Source organism: Thermobia domestica, chromosome 3 (assembly GCF_964235325.1).
Source record: "Thermobia domestica chromosome 3, izTheDome1.hap1.1, whole genome shotgun sequence".
Taxonomy (NCBI): domain Eukaryota; kingdom Metazoa; phylum Arthropoda; class Insecta; order Zygentoma; family Lepismatidae; genus Thermobia; species Thermobia domestica.
The window spans coordinates 69,195,842-69,219,783 of NC_137456.1; the positions used below are offsets into that span (position 1 = coordinate 69,195,842).

A 23,942-nucleotide genomic window follows, 5' to 3' on the forward strand; every position below is an offset into this window, starting at 1 on the left:
TGAGGATTTTGTAGGATGTTTGCAAAAGAGAGAGATATATGGTGGCATTATTTCGATGTTTGTAGATTAATCATGTAAGGTAACACAGCTTACTGTTATTATTGACTGATTCTCAGCATTTATTGAGCAATGGTTGTCTTATAATACGACATGACTTTTTATACTATATATGCAATCTGCATTATTTCTTCGATAGACGGTATATTTCGTAACTGTTACAAAGCGCAATAGTAAATCAATCATGACAAAAAATGTAAAATTTTTTTGAACCTCCCTATTCACTTACGGAGAATTCGTGGGTTTATTTATTTATTTATTTATTGTGTACTTAAAGTTTTCTCTACAGAATGTCATTATGTGTTTGACATTTTCTCAAAATTGCAATAATACATTTGACTGAAATTGGATAATGCAATAACAAATGTGACACTCCTGCTTTATGTAACCTCAGTGCAAATTAACTATTCATTTTTTTCCACTTCTGAAAGTCGTAAGTTAAAAAGTTGTAGGTAATTTTATACAGCAATGTTTATATAATTTAATGTTTATTTCTTTAATCATGTAATATTTATGCTTAGTTTTATGCGTGTACATTTCATGCATCAAAATTTCTTACCACTTTTAGTTGAAATATATGTTTTTGTATATGTTTAGTTACATAATGTAATAAAATACTTGCTCATGCACAAATGTGATACTTTTATTTTTCGGTAAATGTAAGAGGATGTATGGTAGCTTATAAATATGTGTATCCATTATAAGTATTCCAAAATAGGTAAATCTGTACATATACGTAATTTCATAAGTTTATATCTATAAGACGTTTCTAATATTATTGATTTTCTTGTTATAATTTCGGTAATTAAAGTAGATATATTCTTATTATTGAGTTCGTAGAAAAGATTTTAAAATTTAGGTTTTTAAAAAAATGTTTCCTTATTCTTCAAACCCTTATCAGAACCACTGGGTACAAGTGGTAAGAGTTTATAACATTTGCATGTATGCACTTAGCTCTAGTTTTTATCCATGGTTTACTAACGCAGTGCTTCTTTGAGCATGCTGTTTTTCTTTCATTCTTTGAGGGAAAAATAGGTTATACCTCAAAATTCTGCTTAAAAATCGAAATAATATTAGTTACGTAAAGGAAGAATCCTGGAAATTGTTATGTGTGTTTAAAAATTTGTATCTGCATCAATTATTATCAAAGAGCAAAATGTAGTATGTCTCCACTAATAAAAAGAGACAAAATGTTTTCGAGCAGATATATTTTTTTACACTACAGAGACGTATTTTTAAAATATTTGTTGAACATATTTTAATTAATTTTACTTATTAGGTAGGACTTCCTAGTTTTGACAAGCAATGTCAATTAACAGATAATATAACTTGTTAACGGCTAATAGTTACGACTAATCCTCCGGATTATAATATGAATCATATTATATATGATTATAATATGAAGTTGAAAGAAAGAACACAGTTTCAATTTAATACACCAGATACTTCAAGAATTACTTTCATAAAGAAAAAGAGACATAAATATTGTAAATAGTTTACGACAAAAAAATTGTCAGTATCATAAAGAAAAAGAGACATAAATATTGTAAATAGTTTACGACAAAAAAATTGTCAGTACAAGATTTTCTCTGAAAAAGTATACTTTAAAAATTAACATCATATCATATTAAAATATATCATCCATATGGAGATATTTCTTCTCCTGGCATACTTAGTGACGATCTAAGAAGAGAAAGTAATTATAGAAATAACATAGATTCCACTTGGTGAATGGTTAGTAAAAAAAATGTTCAAGATAATAAAAATAAGTAAAAAATACCACCAATATAGAGACATGAAATAATTACTTTTCCATGAAACATTATCATTCTTAACATTATAGTCAGCTAAGAATTTTAAAATCTAATTCCACAATCTATTACTGTGAACATATCTTACCTAACGAAATTTTCTCGTTCATTCTTCATAATAATTTTACTGTACATTTATTCCCTTCAAATATTTCTTTTAAGACTTTTCAATCTGTAAGTTGTGTTGGTTCTGACTTTGAATTAATGAGTATCAACAGAGCATTTTTTTCTTTAAGTACTCGGAATAGTTGTTCATTTGTGGCTTTAGATACTTTTGTCTGGTAACATACTACCTTGATCAAAAAGCTCCCGAAATTCATTTACAAAATTAAAAATACAAATTTATTCCTGAAAATTGATGTTCACTTCGAAGTAATCCGCCATCAACTGCAACACACTTATGTCAGCGCTCGATCCAGTTGACAAAATATTTGTGGTACTCGATTTTCGGTATGTCCATCAGAGCCGTCTTCGATTTTCGTATTATCTCCTCTTGGCTGCTAAAACATGTTTCCCGTAACGGTTTATTGAGTCGATCAAACAAGAAAAAGTCGCACGGAGCTAAACTTGGTGAATTCGGTGACTGCGGAATGGTATTCGTTACGTTTTCTGGGAGAAACTCGTGTACATAGGAATGTGCAATGCTGCGTTGTCATGGTGCAAAATCCACGAGTTGTTTGTCCAGAGATCTTTTATTTTTAGGCGAATTGCTTCACGCAAACGCTTCATAACGCTCAAATAATACTCCTTGTTGACTGTCTGACTTTCTGGCAGAAATCCATGTTGTACAACACCGTTGTAATTCATGAAAACCGTGAGCATCACTTTTTTTTTTTTTTTTTTTTTTTTTTTTTACTGAAAACAACGTGTTTTTTTTTTCGGTCTTAACTTATTGGGTGCTCGTCTCTGGTCCTTTTTCAACATTTCCAAGGTCTTTGCACCATTGAATCCGTTTTCATCGCAAAATTTAGTACACACTCGTTGTTGCAAAATTAACTCCATTGCAAAAATCGAAACATACAACCAAACAGATGTACTCAACACTGTATCACTTTCATAAGTGGTAAAAGGATGTTCAAATTGGGAGGGAATACCACTGACAGGTGTGGCAACCCAGAAAAACGAAAAAATCAAATCAGATGACTGAGAGAGCCACACGGTGGTGATTCCGGAAACTTTTTGAACAAGATAGTATTTAGAATTATTACACTTCTATTGTAGCGTCGTATGCATGATACTACTTTTGTAACAATGTCCGAACAAATTGCTCTGCAGAGCACTGCTACAGGGTCCCTCCCCCCCCTCTCCACATTCTTAAACTACGAATACAAAAATCAATAAAGAATTCATAATCAGCGTTGAGTAAGCTTCTTGGATGAGAAGTATAATCTTATAAACAAAACTTCAAGAAACGAGAATTTTGGCTAATGAGGAAATATTTGTTTCCAGAAAATACAAAACAGTTCCCGACACCAAATACTGGAGAATTATAGAAAAGTGGACAAATTTTTTAAACGTTCTCGCTTATTGTGTGTTTTTACAATGCACTGTGAAACGTCTGTTGTTTGCTAAATATCTAAATTCCTAAGGTACTTCGTATTTTAGTAGTTTTGATTTCAATGGAAAGGAAGCGTATTGGACAATTATTGTCAAAATTCAGAAATTGTTATTTAAGTACAATAAAAAATATTTTTGGAAGGTTTTACTTCTCTACAAAAATGTTTTCGTTGGTATAGAAAATATATAACCACAACTAGTGGTGCCCACCCCCCTCATGTCCATGACGCACCCCCCCCCTCAATTGTCCATCCGTAGGTGTTCTTCCATGAAAAAAAAATCTTTTCGATTAATTTTTACACTCCTTCAAACATATTTATGTAGATTTTAACCCCCCAAATATTTCAATGACGCAGTTTGCGTCATAGCCCCCCCCCTTGTGGGCACCCCTGACCACAACTCGATAACTCTGTGTATTTCTAGTTTCGTCCATTCTTTTGTTTTTATATAAGATTACATGTGAAATAAATTTCTCTCATTAATATAATTAAAATGAATATTATTACATAGGTGAATCTTTTTTCGTTCTTCATTTGCAAATACATCTTCATAGTATTCAAAACAAAAGCTCATTGGTCTAATTTTACGCTATAGGTTAATGATTAACGTTATGTAAGGATTAACAATATTCTTTCATGCGTTTAGCATTACTTTTGTGATCTGATAGGAGGAGAAAGCTATGATAGATTTAGAATTTTAGCACTGCTAATTGATATTTTTAGCCTGCTAAGTGCACTGTAATGTCTTCTTGCTGGAAACTTAAATTTGCAACATGCTAATTTGATGCATGAATTATAAATTTAGTGGATGTTAGAAAAGTATTATTTTCATTGTTAGTGATAGCTTGTAAAACAAAACGAAAATATGTAGAACATGTTGATGGTATAGTGAGTTAGATAAAGTGGCTTAAATTCTCTTAGTTTGACAGCAAAGAGCGTGTGTTTTTTTTTTTTCTACATGGGACTACAAGGATCAATGGGAATTGGTAAAGTAATACAATTATATTATAGTGCATATTATTATTATTGTTACACTTTTCATATTGTATTATATTAGAAAATATAATAAACTTTCAATTCTAACTTATATCTTATATTAAATTGATGCTCTCTCTCTAGCAATTTATACTCATAAAATAATAAAACATAGATACAAGGAAGTACAAAATGCAGGTCTTCTTGTTTACTATACTTACATGGCTTTATACAGAATAGTCACAAATTTACCTCACTTTTTCGTCTGTGAGAAATAAACCTAGAGACGAAACTTATTACATAACTTTTTTGTCCGAATCTTAGAAGATAGGTTCTAGCCCACTTACTGTAGCAGCTAAGTAGGAACCGTAAGTCAGTGGAGTAGAAGTAGAGTGGCTATTCTATTTTCGCTTTGATTTAAAAGACTATATGGGAAACTGGATATTAGGGAGTTGAAGAAAATGATTGAAAATTAGGAGTAGGAAATCCACATACACGAGAATGGGGTAGTTATATACAGTAAATCTATAATTTAATTGAGGTGAAAGAGTGTCTGTAGAATTGTAAGTCCGTTAAATCACGAAGTGTGTTATGAACAATATTTAAAATAGGACATTATACTTGATATTGTGCCTATAATGTAAATGTATATTTAATGTATATACCATACTAGTAATAAAAAAATCTTACAACTGTTTTTTTAGAAGGGCGAGAAAAGCCTTCCCATTGAATGTCGTTTCTTAATAATCAAAGATCTAAAATACCTAAAATGTTCATAATAATCCAAAACTTCCGGATTTGAAGATCTCTGTGCGCATGCGATGATGTTTTTCATATGGCCTCTAACTTCTGATAATATAGGACCAAACACGACCAATTCTTCTTTCTCTAAATTACGAGTAGCGAAGTATTATATGTGTTATTTATTTTTAAAAAAAAGTAAATCCATTTTTAACTGCTCTTTAAACAAGTAACAAAACTACTCTTTGGTATGAATCTTAATGTCAACAAGATGCTGATTGATGGACTGTATCACACAAACGCTGGTTCGTTCTTTAATAATTCGGTTTAATAATATTGTTAATATTTCTTACAATTCCCGAGTTAAAATAAAATGCACATTGAACACTACGATGTTGCAGCTATAGGCTACGCGCTCACACACACACTGCTGCTATGCACAGTTTCAACAAGCAACTATACCTTGCTTCTTCTTCTTCTTCTACAGGTAACAAGTTACATTGAACAAACACCTTTAAACTAAACAATTTAAATAAACAAGTTAGGACTAAACATAGCCCCCACCCTTGAACGATCTAGTTCAAGATACACACAAAAGATGAATTGATACAATATTTGAAAGAACCGTAAAAATTGAAACAATATGTAAATGGAAAAGTTCTGTTACTGTAAGTGGACCTGAGTGCTTGTTTCTTTGCGACACACGATAATTATTACTAAAGCGCTTACAATATGCAACAGTTCGCTCAAGTTTCACCAACGATGAACAATTGTCAATAATGGAGGTATCAACATGAACATGCACACAAACTATATGTTTTCTTTCCTCTTGGTTGACTAACTTTGAATCCACTGTATATTCATTACACTCTGGGAGAATGGGGTTTTTGAGCCACTCTGGGCCTGAGAACCATAAGTGATGTACAAGTAAGGCAGAAGGTAATAAACCTCGAGAACCACAGTCTGCTGGATTATTCTTTGAATCCACTTTGAGCCACTTCACTGATGGCAAAAGAGTTTGAATCTTTGCTACACGATTCGCGACAAACACTTTCCATCTGCTTGAATCCGAATTCAGCCACGATAACACAACAGTAGAGTCAGAATAGGCAATTACATCATGCACTTCCAAACGTAATGAATTTAATATGAGATTCATCATTTTAGCTAATAGCAAGGCACCACAGAGCTCTAATCGGGGCAAGGACACTTGTTTGATTGGAGCAACCTTCGTTTTTCCCATAACAATGTTCACACTCACTTGGCCGTCTTGAGATACAGACCTCATATACACCACTCCACAATAGGCCTTTTCGGAAGAATCACAGAATCCTATTAACTCTCTTCTCGTAGCTTGAGTGATAGTGATACACCTGTTGATTTTGATGTTTTTCAATAAAGAAAGCTCTGAGTAGTAATTCCTCCATTTCCTCAAAATCCATTCAGGAACTGGACTGTCCCATTCTAAATTTAATTTCCAAATTTCTTGCAATAATATTTTTGCAATAATAGTAGTTGGAGAAATCAAACCTAATGGATCGAACACCTTTGCACTTTCTGATAAAATATTACGCTTAGTTACAACTGACTTAACTGACACAAGATTGACATTATATGAAAATACATCATTTGATGGATACCACAGAATTCCTAACGTTTTCACTGAATTACTACTATCAAAGTCTAAACTACTCGTCGCTTGTTTCAAGTGAGAGGGTACGGAGTCCAAAACGTTGGGACTGTTGGATGCCCATTTTCTCAGTTCAAAACCTCCTTTCTGCAATAATGCACTGAGTTGTTCTTGTAACTGATTTGCTTCACTAACTGAGTTGGCACCACTGATTAAGTCATCAACAAAAAAGTCTTGCATTACTACAGCTGCTGCAAGAGGAAATGATTCTTCTTCATATTTCGCTAATTGTTGCAAACTTTTCACTGCTAAATACGGTGCTGAAGCTGTACCATAAGTTACCGTCACAAGCCTGTAATCTTTGATCGGAAGATTAGGTTTTTCACGCCACACAATTCGCTGGAAGTCTGTATGTTCTGGTTGGATTCTCACCTGTCTATACATTTTCTCAATATCAGCAGTTAATGCCACATTATGTTGTCTAAAACGCACAAGTAATGGAATTAAGTCACACTGCAACCTAGGTCCGACAAGTAACTTATCATTCAATGACACATTAGATGAAGTTTTACAACTACCATCAAAAACTACTCTCAGTTTTGTTGTAGAACTGGAATCTTTCAATATTGTGTGATGAGGTAAATAACACACTTCACTGTTTGGTTTCAGTATTTCACTTTCTGGAATAATCTCCATATGCCCAAGTACCTCATACTCGTGCATAAAATCTACATATAATTGACGCATTTTAGGCCTCTTCTTCAAACGACTTTCTACTTGCTTAAGGCGTTTAATTGCCACTTCACGTGACTCACCAAGTCTTGCACTGTTGTCGCGAAACGGTAACTGTACATGAAACCTACTGTCTCATCTCTTTGATGGGTCTTCTCGAAATAAATTTCACACTGCTTTTCTTCTGACGACATTATTTTTTGTGTAGGAATATCTTCCAATTCCCAAAATTGTTGCAAAATTCTTTCACTGTTGCACTGGATATGATATGTTGATGCTGTGAATTCTTTACGTCGCATTTCGTAGTCGCCAATAGAACCAAACAACACCCATCCTAATTTGGTATTCACTGCTACGGGAGAACCATTAACACCACTACACACACCCGCCAATAGCAATTGAGGGTAAATATCTGCACCCAATAACAGATCGATTCTGTCAGGAACATTAAAATTCGGATCTGCTAATGTTAACTTGTTAACATGCGACCACTGCTTGCTTTTATGAATATACCGTTTTGGTAGCATACCTGTTACCTTTGGCAACACTAACGCTTCTATAGAAAATTCTGATTTAACATCATAACTTGATGTAAACACAATATTAACAACACCTTTTGCCCGAGCAACGTTACTGGAACTCAGCCCCGAAACATGTACATAAACCGGCTGTTTTTGTAAACCGAGTCGTTGTATGCAGTTTTCTGACACAAAGCTTTTTTCACTGGCTGAATCTAACAAGGCTCTCACAGGTTGTAAATTACCATATGAATCATTCACCATCACTATTGCAGTTTGTAATAACACTGCATGTTGCACATTAGTTTCACTTGAAAAATGAGTCCCCACTGAAACACCTGAGTTCTGTTTATTTGGAAAATGAAGTAAGGTATGATGACGTTTGCCACACTCACGACACGATGCTGATTTGCAACTGGATAGTTTATGATTAGATTGTAAACAATTAAAGCATAATGCTTTGTTTTTCACTAAAGAATGACGTTCATCCACTGACAGCGAAAGAAAGTCATCACATTTATGCAAAGGATGATTTTTGCTTTTGCACTGGCAACACGAAAATTGAGCTGAAGCATGATGCGCTATTGTTGATTTTTTATTACTCTTGTTTGGTTCACTGGGTGGGGTTGATTTTACATTTGAAGTGCTACTTGCTAATGCGCGACACCTATGATCTATGAATTTCACCAATTGGTCGAATGTTGGTAGTTCACTGTCTGACAATGAAAGTTCCCACTGCCTTTTTGTTTCACTGTCTAGCTTCTCTGTTACATGAAATATAAGCAAAGGATCCCACTCGTTTACTTTTATGTCCAACACTGATAACGATCGCACACACTCAACACTTGTATCCAACAACCGACGCAACGCGCCAGCTGATTCTTGCTGCACTTGACCTTGACTTACAAACCGCCGCAAGATAGACGTGACTAATTCTCGTTTATTTTGATACCTCAAATTTAACAGGTCCCAAGCTTCTTTATAGTTATCGTCAGTTATTTGTATAGATTGAATAAGTGTTGCTGCTTCACCTTGCAGACTAGTTTTTAAGTACTGAAGTTTTTGTGCACCCGTCAATTTTTCATTATTATGCACTGCTGCGATAAACAAATCACGAAACGAAAGCCAATCGTTCAAGTTCCCGCTAAAACATGGCAACTGCAATTTTGGAAGTCGAATTTCTGTTCTGTTTTTTTGACTATTCACATCACTAGAAGAAGCGTGAGATAATTTACCCTGCACTTCCACTAATTTCACGTTAAGCTTTGTAAGTCTATCTTCAATAGCAGCAAGCTCTTCTTCTTGAACCAAATAAATTTCTTCTTCGGCACACAAGTTACAAGCTAGAAACAAAAGCTCATTTGTTTCACGTGACAGTTCACTCACTTTGTTTTTGTAGACCTGAACTACACTAATATCTTCCTGTTCTGTGATATTGTTTATGCAGTTTTCAGCACGAGTGATCTTTCCTTTTAAAACACGCTTTCGGGAATTGTAAGCTTCCATTGTCGCCCACACAGTTTTTTCTTTCTTGTTAACACACAAGTCTTATAGCACGTAGGTCACATAAAGCACATAAACACGTATTAACATCCGGCCCGGAGGACCAAGTCTTTATGATGGACTGTATCACACAAACGCTGGTTCGTTCTTTAATAATTCGGTTTAATAATATTGTTAATATTTCTTACAATTCCTGAGTTAAAATAAAATGCACATTGAACACTACGATGTTGCAGCTATAGGCTACGCGCTCACACACACACTGCTGCTATGCACAGTTTCAACAAGCAACTATACCTTGCTTCTTCTTCTTCTCCTACAGGTAACAAGTTACATTGAACAAACACCTTTAAACTAAACAATTTAAATAAACAAGTTAGGACTAAACACTGATAGAGATTTATCTATGAATCTTTGATTTCTTTCCTTTAAGTAATAAAGTTACAAATATTTAATTTTTAAATGTTCTTCAGTACAGAGATGAGGCATGAATATCCCGATGCGGTTTCCTCAAATTTGAAGACTATTGCAGGAATATTATAGCAATCGCTTCTGTGCATATTTTGTTTAGTAATTAACTGAAAATGATTAATTCCTATGTACGGTACTGCGGTAATATGTGTATATAAGTTTAATATTTAATAGGTTTCTTTATGGGTACAACAACATTTTCTTTTGCTACTTATGTAGCCCTTCAATCAATTCTAAGGTAGGATATTTAATGAAAGGAAAAAAATCGTTTAATTTTTCCTGTGCATAAATTCTCTGAAAAATCTTTACCAGAATTTTAGAAAATATATTTCGGCTTTTTGATGGTTTTACTCCGTTAATCTGTACGATATATTGATCTTTACATTCATATGTGATGTACGGTATGATTAGTGAAAATATTTAAATTATAATCATGTTGATTGTTCTCATTCCTTATATTGCAGGAAATAAAAGTAATACCCCACGAAGTATAAGTCCAAGTTCCACTGGAAGTGCTGCAAAAACAAAAGAGAAAGTTCAGCCGTTTGGTCCATTTCCTAAAGGTATTTGAATTTGATAATAAATTAAACCTTGCCTTGTGCTATAACTTTTACCAATTAAATATCTACTTCCCAAAACTAAACTACTCTTTAGTTACTGGTACAGGTACATACACACAACACTTCAAATTACTTCATAAATACTAATTGTTATATTCATGCTACGAAATATTATTCTTTGAATTCTTTGCAATTCTTATTGCATAGCATGCACACTTGTATTCTCCAACTCCTCCTCACAAAAACTGTCGACTCATGCGATATGTCACAGACTATTGTCCTCTCACACTCTTCACAGACTATTTACTATTACACTCCTCACAGACTACTTACTACAGGGGCGTATCCAGGACTGACTTCTGGGGGGCGGTGGGTTGTCATACTGCTACTTTTAAAAGCTCCAAACTTTGGGATGCGTTTTATTTATATATATAAAATAAGAAAGTTTCCTCTTCTGGGGGAACGATCGCCCCTGACTTACTATACTATAACACTCTTCACAGACTATTCACTATTGCACCTTGTACGCCATTGAATATTATAAACTTATTTGACTTCTCGTACTTAATTCATTAATAAATATTATTTCCATTTTTATGACTTTTTTTGTTATTTGACTATTTTATTTTAATTAATCTTCTAGATTAAATCCCTATTTCATTAAATAATATAATTACATAGATCTCTTTTTGTCTAGTTATTTAAATCTCTTGCTATACTTCTTTATGTTTAAGTATACTCTTATTTTATTAACAATATTAGTTATATTACGTAATGAATGTTGAGGATATCAGAACGAAGATAGTAGTAGTAGGAAAAGATTAAAAGTAAATTTATTTGATGGTTTTGTAGTTGAGTACTAATGTTTATTGAAAAGGGACTCAGGATTGATCCCAGCCATATGAACTGATGATAGACAACATGTCCCTAGATTTTCTCGTGTTCTCCTGTGGCCTCTCATACTCTTCATTCAAACAATTCTTATAACACCATATACTTGCACGCTATAATGCTCTTTTATATATCGTACGAATATGCAGAATTCATCTGGTCTTGACCAAACTTAGAACTTGCTCAGTAAGCATATGACATAATTATGGTGTACTTGCTATTTATAACAAGACCTACAGAAAAGCACAAGGGACAAATCTGTTAAGCATTAAGTAAATGAAGAGTGTATTTATATGATAACACATACTGTGTAACCTATTGCACTTACGCATCTCTCTAAACTTGATTCTAATCTCAATTTCTTTATTGCTATAGTATGCTTTCGTGTTCCTGCATTTCGAATATTACCTAAGGAACTCTTGCTATATCTTAATATTCAGACCCCAAGAGTACGCAGAAATAATTCTGACCTGAAATTTCTTCATAAGATAGTTGATTGGAACTTAAGGTCGAAAACTCTACTTAAGAATTATATGTAGAACGTGCTTTTTCCGCAAAACCCGAAATACTCACCTATTCCATCTTGCTCGCTCCAGGTTGACGATTATACAAAGGTCACTTTTTCACAGAATATCGAACTTTTATAATCATCTAACAACTGATGTGGACATTTTTTCAAGCTGCCTGGTGTGTGACAGAGTAATTAAACGCGTGTGGGCCAAATAATATTACTTTTGCACTCTTTGTGGACACTGTTGTAGTTATTATTGTTGATACTTTATTTCAATTTTTTTCCTGTTTGTTAATATTTCCCTGTGTAAAATCGCAAAATTGTGCTATATCTGAGAGTTTGTTCAATAAATAAGTAATAAAAATTTACTAAAAAACAATGAAAAGTGAGTACTGAAACTACTAAAATACAACTACTGAAATAGTGAAATATAAAAATACAACTATCGACATTATTATTATTGTTATTTTTTGATAGCAGTCATTCCTATGTTAGATGTAAAATAAATGAAAATCAACGATGAAGTAATTATTGTTTAGTTTTCTCATAAATAATAGTAATTATTGTTTGTTGATATTTAGTGAATATGAAGAATTATCTATTAAAACTAACAGCAACTAAATATTGTCTCTCCATAGGTCGTAAAGGCCTTGTTGAAAAGTCTTCCTTGATCCGTCATACTACAAACAAAAATCGACAAGAGGAGCTACAGAGGACGCAGAATGCTGAACGCACAACTACTAACTCTGAAAATCAAGCCTTTCTCAAAGACGTAAGTTAGATCATTATTATTATTACTATTTTGATTCTGTGCTGAACGTTTGAAAACATTTAGAAGTCGTTCGTGTAGAAACAGTAAATTCTATTCCGGCCCTGACATTCAAATTTTTTAAGAAATGTGATTGGCGCTATAAAAAGAAAATATTCAGGTTACAATATTTTTCAGATATGGATTTTAGAAATAAATTCGTACAGATTTGGTCCTCATTTGTGCCGATCACCACAAAATATGTTAATTTGAGCCAATATTTAAAACCAATAATCTTGGAATTTTATATTATCTCATTAGACTTATATAGTAGTCTAACATATATACTATTGTAGTCTATAGTAGTCTATTAGTGTCACTTAGACATGGATGTGGATATTGTTTAGCTATTAGGTCGATAATTAATTCTTACGCATAAGTTCTATCAAGCTACCATTACCAAAATGCCAGATCAACTGATGCGAAACTAATATTACGATGGGAACAATACACTAACATTGAAGGTGCCAAAATTTCCACCACACGTAGTAAACTAATTAAAACTTTTCTTTTAATTTTGTAAGGACTGTACCTTAGTTATTCTATTAAGTACAATTTATATATAGGTATCTATATTTGACATTTTCATAGTTTCTAAATTATTTTATTTCTTTTTCAGGTTGTGAATCAGGTATTAGAAGGTGAGGGTGTGGGCTGGTTAAAACTGAATAGATTAAAGAAATTAATGGAAGACGAGAGCTACAGAAATTTTGTTGTTAGTAAACTGAACAAAACCTTAGAAAGAAAAATTGGTCCTGATGACCACATAGATGACGTAGTAAGTATACTTTCTTCTTTATTTTCACTGTAAAGTCATGAATTTTTATTTTTATAATGTAAAGAATATCTAATTTGAGAAGTTAAGTTGCTGTGCGATTTGCTGCTTTTGAACACTTGAAAGCGAAATTTATTTTATTTTATTTCCTTTTTTTAGTGTGTGAGTCGAGCTGTGTGGAAGGGTATGTTAAAATGTCTTCAAGCTGTGATATTTGGACTTGAACAAACCTATGCAAATTTTGGTCTGGGCGGAATGGCGTCAGCATTTCAAGTATTAGAAATTGCCCACACTCACTATTGGACGAGAGACCTCTCTGATGCTCAAGGCTTGGATTTGAGCGGGGGAAGTACAGCAGTTCTTTCCCAGGTAAACAACAAGCAATAAGTGTTCACTGTTCATTTTGTTGAAATTCTTTGTTTGTTAATCAATTGCTAATTTTCGTCATAATTGCATTTTTCATAATATAAGGGTTGCAATTGAAGATATTATGATCTTTATAAATTAAAGATGCGGAATTTCAAACCTAAGCAAGTCTATTGCTTAGTCACCCTGCTTTGATAAAAACAACTTTTCTCTTTTTTTAAAAAAAAAGAAAATTTTGTAGCAATTAAAAGATCTATTTTTTTTAAAAATATTTTTCTCAATTACTTCAAATATCTCTTCTTAAGAAAATAATCTTTCTAAAAAGTTACTGTAAATTATAATGAAATTGTCGGATCAATTCGGAAGTTATTGAGAGAAATATTATATTTTGTGGACTGTGTCTTCTTTAGGGAATTCGTGTTACTATTCGGTTCAAAATCTCTTGTCGTCGCGAATTCTGTCGAAGAATTTGAAGCTTAAAATATATAAAACGATAATCATGCCTGTTGTTCTGTATGGTTGCGAAACATGGTCACTTACTCTGAGGGAAGAACATAGACTGAAAGTACTTGAGAACAGGATCCTGAGAATATTCGGACCCAAGAGGAACGAGAATGGGGAATGGCGGAAACTTCATAACGAGGAACTACATAGTTTATACGGTTTACCCAACATTGTTAGGGTAGTGAAGTCTAGGAGGCTTAGGTGGGCGGGTCATGTAGCTAGAATGGATGAAAGTAGAAACGCTTTCAAAGTCTTGACTGGTAGACCCATAGGAAAACGACCATTAGGAAGACCTAGGCGCAAATGGGAGGATAATATTAAGATGGATCTCGCAGAGATAGGAATACAAAGTAGAAAATGGATGCAATTAGCTAAGGATAGAAGTCAGTGGAGAGCTTTTGTGAACGCGGCACTGAACCTGCGGGTTCCATAGGCCATAGAGTTAGTTAGTTAGTTAGTTAGTTAGTGTCTTCTTTATGATACAGATGTAATATTATACGAGTAGAATTTTTCAGTATTATATTCCCGTTTCGAAGACAGAAAAATAAACCAAAAAGCCAAAGTACTTGGCGTAACAGCTCTTTTTGTGGGCCTTAGCTGCTACAGCGCCATCTGTTAGCGACCGACTGAACAACGTCTAGTCTACTCAGCATGCTACGTCTCCAACAGGTGTATCAGGAACTTTCTAGACCTAGTAGCCATCACGTCTTTTATTCACTTGGGAAGCATCGGCCGGGAATCGAACACAGGGCCACGCGGACGTGAATCCATTGTTCTTAACCATTAGATTACAGTGTCCCCCCGAAGACAGAAATACAATGTGCAAAAATTATTAAATTTGCTCATAAAATGTTATTTCAGTGCTCATTATGGGAAATACATTGTGTTCAATGTGTATGCTTATTTATATTATGATGAATCATGTCGAAAGTTTAAGTATAGAGTTAATTCTGTATAACATTTCATCCAAACTTTCACTAAGTTTCTCAATGAAAGGAAATTTATTAGAAAGAAACATGAATATGGCTGTATGGCAATTGCATTGATTAAAAAAAAAAGGAACAAAATAGATTTACATCAAAATAGTCTAATCAATTATCCTAGTAAATGACTTGGGAATAAAATTTGTTTATCAAATCACGTTTCTCTCCACGTTTTTATCAGAGCTAACATGTATTAAAGTACCTGTAACAATACGTGTACTCAGTTTTCTAATAAATATTTACGAATTGGCAAATCACGAACTTCTAGCTTAATGATAATTCGTTTTTTTAACAGCACAATTAATTTGACTGATACATTTGTAGTATAATTAGATAAGCTTTGTAAGCACTTTCTAGCTGTAAAATGCGGAAAACAAATCGGTCTTAATTAATTTTGGTATTTATTGATTAAATTATTATGGCCATTTTTATAGTATCGTTATTTTTGTATGCCTAAGTATAATGGAACTTGGCTTATTGGCTACTCAGATTCCACAGAGAAGTCCAACTTATACAACTGATCGACTTACAGGACGATACATGATTCCATAGATACGCAGCCAACTTGATTTGGTAGTTAAGTTAGACAAATGACAAGCTAAATAGGTTTTACTTTATATCATATGTAATTAGGATATCTGTATTATATTACGAGGATAGTTGGAAAGGAATTCCATCTATACTTGTATCATATATTACAACATATTCTTGAATCGTTTTAGTTGAAATACTATCCATGGAACCGGTGCTTTCATTCACTTCAGCGAACTGCATCGAAGGCGGAATATTTCCACAATTCATTATGCATTTTACAGATTATACTTAAATGTATTTCTATAGTGACAATTTAAATATCTTAAATGCTATTTTTTAAAAATTATTTTCAGTCCTCAAGTCCTTTCGGCAGTAGAGAGAATTTGAAATCCCCACAAAGCCCTCGAGGTTCCCCCTTACCTCCTCATCTCGACTTCTCTCAAGACAGTTCCAGGAAGTCTTCACAATGTTCTGGTGAGTATTTGCTTTCACTAGCAAACAGCAATTCTGTGAAAAATAAATGAACTTTATTTTTTTGTGTTCTACACAGCGATGGTCACTTTCAGTCACAATTCCAAAACGAAACCTTTACTCATCCCTAAGTGCTTCAGCTAGAAAGTTACACTATGATACTTTCGTTTGTAATTCAGTAAATGAAGAAAACTTTCCTATTACTTATGTGTCAAGTTATGTTTCTGCACTATAAGTTAATGGAAATAATTAAGTAAATAAGCTAATGATAAAATAGAAAGAGTGAAGTTAAATTAAATCTTGAAGGTTTCTTTGTACCTATTCCTAAGTACCGGTACTGAAAAGTATCGGTGCCAGTGGTCCTACACACACCTGTTCAAGTGGGATGTTTTGTTAAATGATAGGGTTCGCACTAACCTAGAAAACCTGGAAAAGTCAGGGAATTTCGTGAAAAGCTGAAGACATTTGGAAAAGTCAGGCAATTTTAAGTACATAATTTTTTTTTCCAATTTTTTCCAGAATATTTGAGAATTGTAGGTTTGCTACCATTCTCCCGGCATTACCCAGCTATTTGGTACTTGATATTGTATAAAATAAATTAGTTTGTTTTGCAAAACTTCTCTACCTACACATACACTGTATATACACACATGTACAGTCAGCGACGAAAGTTCTTTCTGTTTGATTGAAATTAGCTTCTAAGTAAGTTCAGAATGGAAGGACAATTCGAGCACAGTTTTCAGTAAATTAAAAAGAATGTAATTTTCTGTACCAGCCATACCACCGTTATTACCAAAATAAATTTTACCAAACGAAAAGAACTTTTGTCGTTGACTGTACACGCATTGTAGATGAGGAACCTCCTTGTCGGGAAAACTATAGTTTCTTTTTTACTTTACCTGAAAATTTGTAAGTCGTGATTTGGAAAAGCTGGAAAAGTCAGGGAATTCGTGCTCATATAATAAGCTGGAATACTAAATGAACATATTAATAGTTCCTGAGTTACATGTTAGAAAAATCCTTCAAAAATTAAGCTCCTTCCATCATCAGTTTAGTTTAAAAAAATTTAAACATAAAAGATAAACATGGGTGGATAAATAAAGGTTAAAATTAAAGGGTATCCATCCACGTTTCTTTTTTCTTTTTTCTTTTTCTTTCTTTCTTTCTTTCTTTTATTTAATTTATTTATTTATTTATTTATTTTTTGAACTAAGCTCTAAGCTGATGATGGAAATCGTATTTTCCGAAAGCGCTTCTTAGAGAAATACTTTGGTCCGCGGTGAGTAATAAGATTTTTACTTATGTTTTTCTAAATATAATTACCGCTCGTAATACACAGTGATATTGATAAATTTTGTTGTCATTTTACACTGGATCAGCATTAAAATAAAACATTAACAGTAAAAGAGATGGAAGTAGTAGTATAGTAACAATATTACGTAGGCAGGCACGTAGTTGAAAATGAAAGAAAGAAAGAAGGAGATGAGAGAAAGAAAAAAAGTATTGAAACAGTTACTGTACGACGCCAGTAATACGATATTACTCTTCAATGTCTATCGTTTCTCATTTGAGAGTTAACTGAAACACTGTCTTAGTTTTTCTATCTGATTTTAGAGGTTTAGGAGTCTATAAAACACTGAAGTTTAAATGATACATAATTTAGTTCATTTAAGAAACGACTATAATTTCTTGCGTAATATGTGTATATATGTGCGAAAATATATTTCACTCACGATCGAATCTCTTCCGTAATGACACAGATATTTTGTAGAAACATTTGAGGTAAGTATTAGCTGTGCTTATATCTTGACTCTTGGTATCACAGAAAATTTAATAAATGGGAATTATCCACGTATATCAAAATTATTAATTGAATATATCTCGATCAATAGTGCAAATAAGGGTACAAAATGTTATGCCTGTGATAGGATCATTTATGACAATTTGTTCATAATTTGTTGGTTTATTTACATTTTCATACTGCTTGTGAGTCTTTTATGTGTAGAAAGATTGTGTTATGAATCCATGTTTAGAATGCATGTTCTTCCGTGTATAATTATTCAGTACCTATTGCATATAGCGTTACGAAACTCGTATAAATACAACAGTAACGCTTCTTAGGAGTATCATAATTTCCCAAAATTCTATATTTTGTTGAGAGAGAAAAGATTGTAAACAGCTGAAGACAACTGAATACTCAAATCACTATCCATCATCAAGTCAAAATGATGTTGGATATCTCAGTACCACTTCTCCTCCATCTCCAGTTGGACCTTTACGGATTTCTGATATTTTATTTTTCAATAATTATGAATTTTTCAAAATCTAAAGAACTATAAATTCTGCTTGTATATATTAATAGTTGAAATAAATAAGTAGAATGTGAAATATTCAAACAGGGGTGCACCCGTAGAATAACTTCATGATGTAAACGCAAATATTATCGGATCGGCCATAGCTTGTTTTTATATATATTCACCTGGCATTATGTAATGCTTGTCTATATGCCTAATGACAATGTAGGATGACTACAAAAACAGCCCTGATTTCGAAAGGGTATAACTTTAATACTAAAAGTACTATTATGCACAAATTTTCACTCTAGTTACATGAGCTCATAAAGTTTAGAATTACAAATTACAAATACTGAATGTACGCCCAGCCTACTACACGGAAAACATCGAAACAGTAATCGAGCTGCAACCATACCTTCTGAAGCGTATCCGGTGTGATGGAGTTGGTAGCTGCACAGATGCGTTCCTGAAGACCATTTAGGGTTGTAGGCAGTTGAGATACATAAACTTGCGATGTTTCTCGCGTGCATTGAGTGTTTGTAATTTTAATCAAAACCACCAGAAACTTTATGAGTTTACTACCAACTACTGAAAGTTTGAGCAGAATAGTAGTTTTGATATTAAAGTTATATCCTTTCGCAATCAAGTACTGTTTTCGTTGTCATTCTATGTAAGGATTTTATTTTATTCTGTTCTAATCATCGGGTTCGATCCCAGCCCCTGCCAAGTGGACTTTGTGGTGGACAAACACCATGTGCGTGGGTTTTCTCGGGGTTCTCCCGTTTCCTCCCACTTTCTTCATTCCACCATTTCATTCATTACTCATCATCACCGTCTCCTTTAGCCTAACCGGCATAACCGTGGGACGTAAAACTCAAAGATTTCATTTCATTTTTTTTTTTCCTATTCTAATCATCAAGACAAGATTTATTACTCGTATTCGTGTTTTGCTTATGCACTACTTGTAAGGGTAATTGGTCAGTTTACGATGCTGTTTACTGAAGTTGTTCGAGGATATATTTGGTGGAAAGAATATTTTATTAATCCCATTTCTATAGATAACTCATTCAAGTTTCATTCTACTGTACATTCGGAAAGTCATCAGTTAGAGCCTAGCACTGAATGTTGACCTCAATAGATTTCTGCAGCTTTTGTCTGCTCATATCCGTCAATTAATACAAGTATTGTATTACTTGTCGGGAACAGTAAGATGTAAAAGTGGAGATAATTACTAGAAGCGTAGTTACACATATCGCAATTTGCCAACATACTCCTACCAGAGGTCGGGAGGGTATCGTACCAATATTTAAGCTTATACTACGGAGATATGGTGCAATGTAAAATTGCACAATTGAGGAGTTTGATGCAATAAGGACGTAAGTCTGAAATATACAGTTTGAGAAAAACGATATTGAAAATTTAAGTAGTGTTTTTTTCCTTTCTTATATGAAACAATGTAATATGCAGCATTTTATTCCGATATCGAATTGAAATGTTACCAGGAGGCTAAACATACGTGGCAAAAGCCAGAAATGCGTTTGATGCAAAAAGGGCGTAAACTCCCTTACGCCCTTATTACATCAAACTCCTCAAGTGTACCTTAATGTGGCTTACAACTAAATATTTACTGGAAGCGCACTATACACAAATCACTGCATTAAATCATTTGTTTTCTCTATAGAAACGTAAAATATTTTCACATTTTCTTAATATTGTTTTTAAGTTTGGTCTTTTGTCCCTATTTGTTCGCGACCTGTGAGAACGACTGAAGAGGGATAGTTCCTAATTTTATCCTGAAAGTTGAAATATTACTTTTTCAATATCACTGGAAACTGGTGATAGTAATTTCTTTAATCAGCACATTATTATTTACTTAAAATACATTTAAAAAATATGAATTTTGGTAAGCACATATTCTAAAATACATTTGTTACTCTCCTCCTGCACAACTCAGAATGATGCATTCTTCGCCAAATATTGCGTAGTTCGTTGGGAAGAAAACTTTCCCGAAAGTTCTTTAAAATTTTTATCATGAGCACTTTTTAAGAAAACATAACACGTAATATGATTTAACAACACCATATAGGGAAATTTAAAAAAGAAAATGTTTGGTCATTAATAAAGAACAGCTTCTTCATTTCACCATTTTAGACTTTTGAACCTTTTGAGGGTTCGAGACTTCTCACCTTCTGTGTGTCCTTATATGGCCTTTCGGTTTTTCTCTCTACGACCACTAACACAGCTACATAATTTTACAGTTTTGCGTTTTCTTTTGCACACACCAGACGTATCACCAATCAAACTTGCAAATCTCTGCTATGGTATCAAAACTGCTGAAAAAAAAAAAAAACTATAAAATTTACTATTTTGATAAGAATTGAAAAACTAGAATGTCACATGCTAAGATCTGCAGATTTCTAGTATTAAATACGAATAACAGAATAAAGAGTTTTTATTAAAATAGTTCTATTTTTGTTTATATCTTTTATTTTAGATAATTATCCATTAGCTCCTCCTATAAAGCTTGTCCATGACCCATTGCCAAGTCAAGCAGCTGAAGAAGGTGAACAAAGTGCAGCAGAAATGCTGAGGGATCTCTTAAACCAGAAACGACAAATGCTTTTATCTAAACTTACGTCGCTGGATTCTGAAGTAAGCACATTGTTTTGGTAGAAATTGTTATTAGGAAATCCGTATACCCCTAATAGAGTGAATGTTGTTTCTCTGTGGCATGAAGCCAGCCATAACTGAGCTTCATATTACCTTTCTCAGTTTTCTTCTTAAAAAATCTGTCTTCCTTTCCAGAATGTAAACTGTTAAACCTTTATGATGCAAGCTTATATTTATGACATTCCTTTAATTAGTCGAATAACCCAATATCATTGTCAATTTTCACTTATATATGTATACACACACTGGTGTTTATTTTAATGCGCTTATCTTTGTCATGATAAATAAGTAAAATGTAACACAAATTAAACAGTAAAGAACCAAGATATAAAAAAACTTCTACATATTATGTGTGAGTCTACGAACTAGTATAAAAAGTCTGAGATATCTTCGATTTTTTCATTAAATTATATGGAAAAGAATTATCACTTTTCGTTGTAGAAATAAATGGTTATTTATTTTAGTTTTGGTTTCTATTTGCTATATAATATATATAGATAAATTAGCTCAATTAAATAATATTGAATGGTGCTACAAGCGACCGAAAGTTTTAAATCCGTTTACAATATACATTATAAGACAAATGTTTGTAATGTGTGTTTAACATGAAACTTTAACCACATGTCACTTCACAAGGAACCGTGCCCGTACAAGAACAGCACACGTTACAGTTGACCGACAACATTAGGGTTCATATATCATGTTGATACTAACAATCAGAAGTGACAACTCTGGAGGTGCTTTGATGCTCGATTATCCCCAGAATTTTTGACAGGTGCTCAGCATCTACACAATAAAAGAAAAGAAAAATAAGAAAAAAAGAAAGAAAATTCGCAAGGCATGTTTACAAGCTAAAAGCGAAAATTAAATTCAACCTCGAAACTGTGCCCAATATTTTCATCAAACGAGCTACTGTTCGATGGGACATTTTATAAGTGAGATGAGAGTTGCAAGTTCAACAAAGACTAATTTTTGAACAAGCATTTCATTTCAATTTTCTTCATTGTTTACGTTATCATTATACAATAATGTGCGGTTAAACTTTGTTCTATTTAACTAACTTTAGTCACTTTCTGTCCTTTTGAAACCTGTAAATCGAAAGGTTAGCGTTCGGAGTGACGTGACGAAAACTAAAATAGAAGGTTAGAACGTAAAACATCTTTGCTTACACCGTCATATTCTCAAGAATATTTTTCGCTCTGAAAATAAATAAATAAATAAATAAATAATTCAATTTTATTCTGAAATACTTAAAACCACGTTTTTAAACTTTCCTAGCAGAACCCCTTATAAGACTGGGATATTTCATACTCCAGACCTCCCGGTTTTTCACTGCGAATTAGACTACTCCCCACTGATTTACAAAATCCGGTGCTTCTGTTAACAATAACACTTAATTAGAATTATCCGCAAAATATCTCGTTTTTTTTTTTTCCTGTTTTATTTTGTTCGTCATAAAATTATCTGTAGTTTTGTTAGTGATTATATTTATGTCTGGGCCACCTTGTGAAATATTGAGGTAAACTTAATGACAGGTTTGGAAATCACAAAATGTTACTGTATTTCAAATTACAGTTTTAACTTTTTCTGTTATATATTAGTGTATTCCCCTTCGTTCAATCAAATTAGCTCTATTATATATTTTGTATCTCATGCTAAGTTTAGTAAAAGAAATGAATATTATTGTGGTTTACGTCTACCATTTTATTTCAAAGTTTGTACTTCAGATTTCAAACATTTAGAAATTTCTATCAGTGTTTTATTTCAAGCAAATACGCATCTAAATAAACACCATGTTACAGAAAAGTGGAAAATTAACTTCTTCTTCTGACTTTGTTTTCTTCTGTCAACACAGTGAATATGTGCTATATATATATATACATGTTGTAATCTCCATTGTAGATTCTGTGTTCCCTCATATAAATTAATTGTTATTGTTGCAAACACACCAATTCTCTGTGGCAAGTAAGTAAGTGTGGCATGAATCCACTTGTTGTTATCCTATGAAAGATGTGTAGATATAGGTGTCTATTGTTGTATTGTGCTATTTTTTTGTTTTGTTTTGTGCAAAATTGTGAGATGTAATTAAGAAACTGTATTTAAAAATATCTATACACTCAATCTTAAAGTTGATGATTTCATAACTTTTGAACTAATATGTATAATGGTAATATCGTCATCTATTTGACATCAGTACCTTTTTGCACTTCGATGTTTCTGTTTACTTTCGTGTTTAGTATATGCTTACATTTCTGTACTTTTTGGCAATCTTTTGCTTTGCTTATTTATCCGTATTTCTTTATGGATTCATCACATCATCCTTATACAACAATATCATCTTTCCTTGGATGTGTACAATCAATTTCACAACATGCGAAAGAAATATTGCTAACATGTTCTAATTAACATTATAAAATGAATATTGCCTCACAGGTGTAACTTATGGAGATGCTTACAGAGTTTTCCTGACACAATGAGAAATTTTTGGGCTTATTGTAACGTGTAAAGTAATGTGGATATATGGAAGACTTGGATTCATTATGAAACATTTCTGCCTGATTTCATGCTCATTGAAACTGTA

At 33.0% G+C, this 23,942-nt stretch overlaps 1 protein-coding gene across 1 annotated transcript in view; it reads left to right on the top strand.

The window, feature by feature from the left end:
- Rab3-GEF (Rab3 GDP-GTP exchange factor) overlaps positions 1-23,942 on the top strand; it is a gene marked incomplete in the record, with an annotated part of 181,798 nt that overhangs the window by 115,244 nt on the left and 42,612 nt on the right. Inside the window, 6 exon segments of the mRNA XM_081751051.1 lie at positions 10,459-10,557; positions 12,595-12,728; positions 13,384-13,542; positions 13,699-13,908; positions 16,280-16,400; positions 21,186-21,343. Of these exon segments, the coding sequence (XP_081607177.1) occupies positions 10,459-10,557; positions 12,595-12,728; positions 13,384-13,542; positions 13,699-13,908; positions 16,280-16,400; positions 21,186-21,343 (881 nt within the window).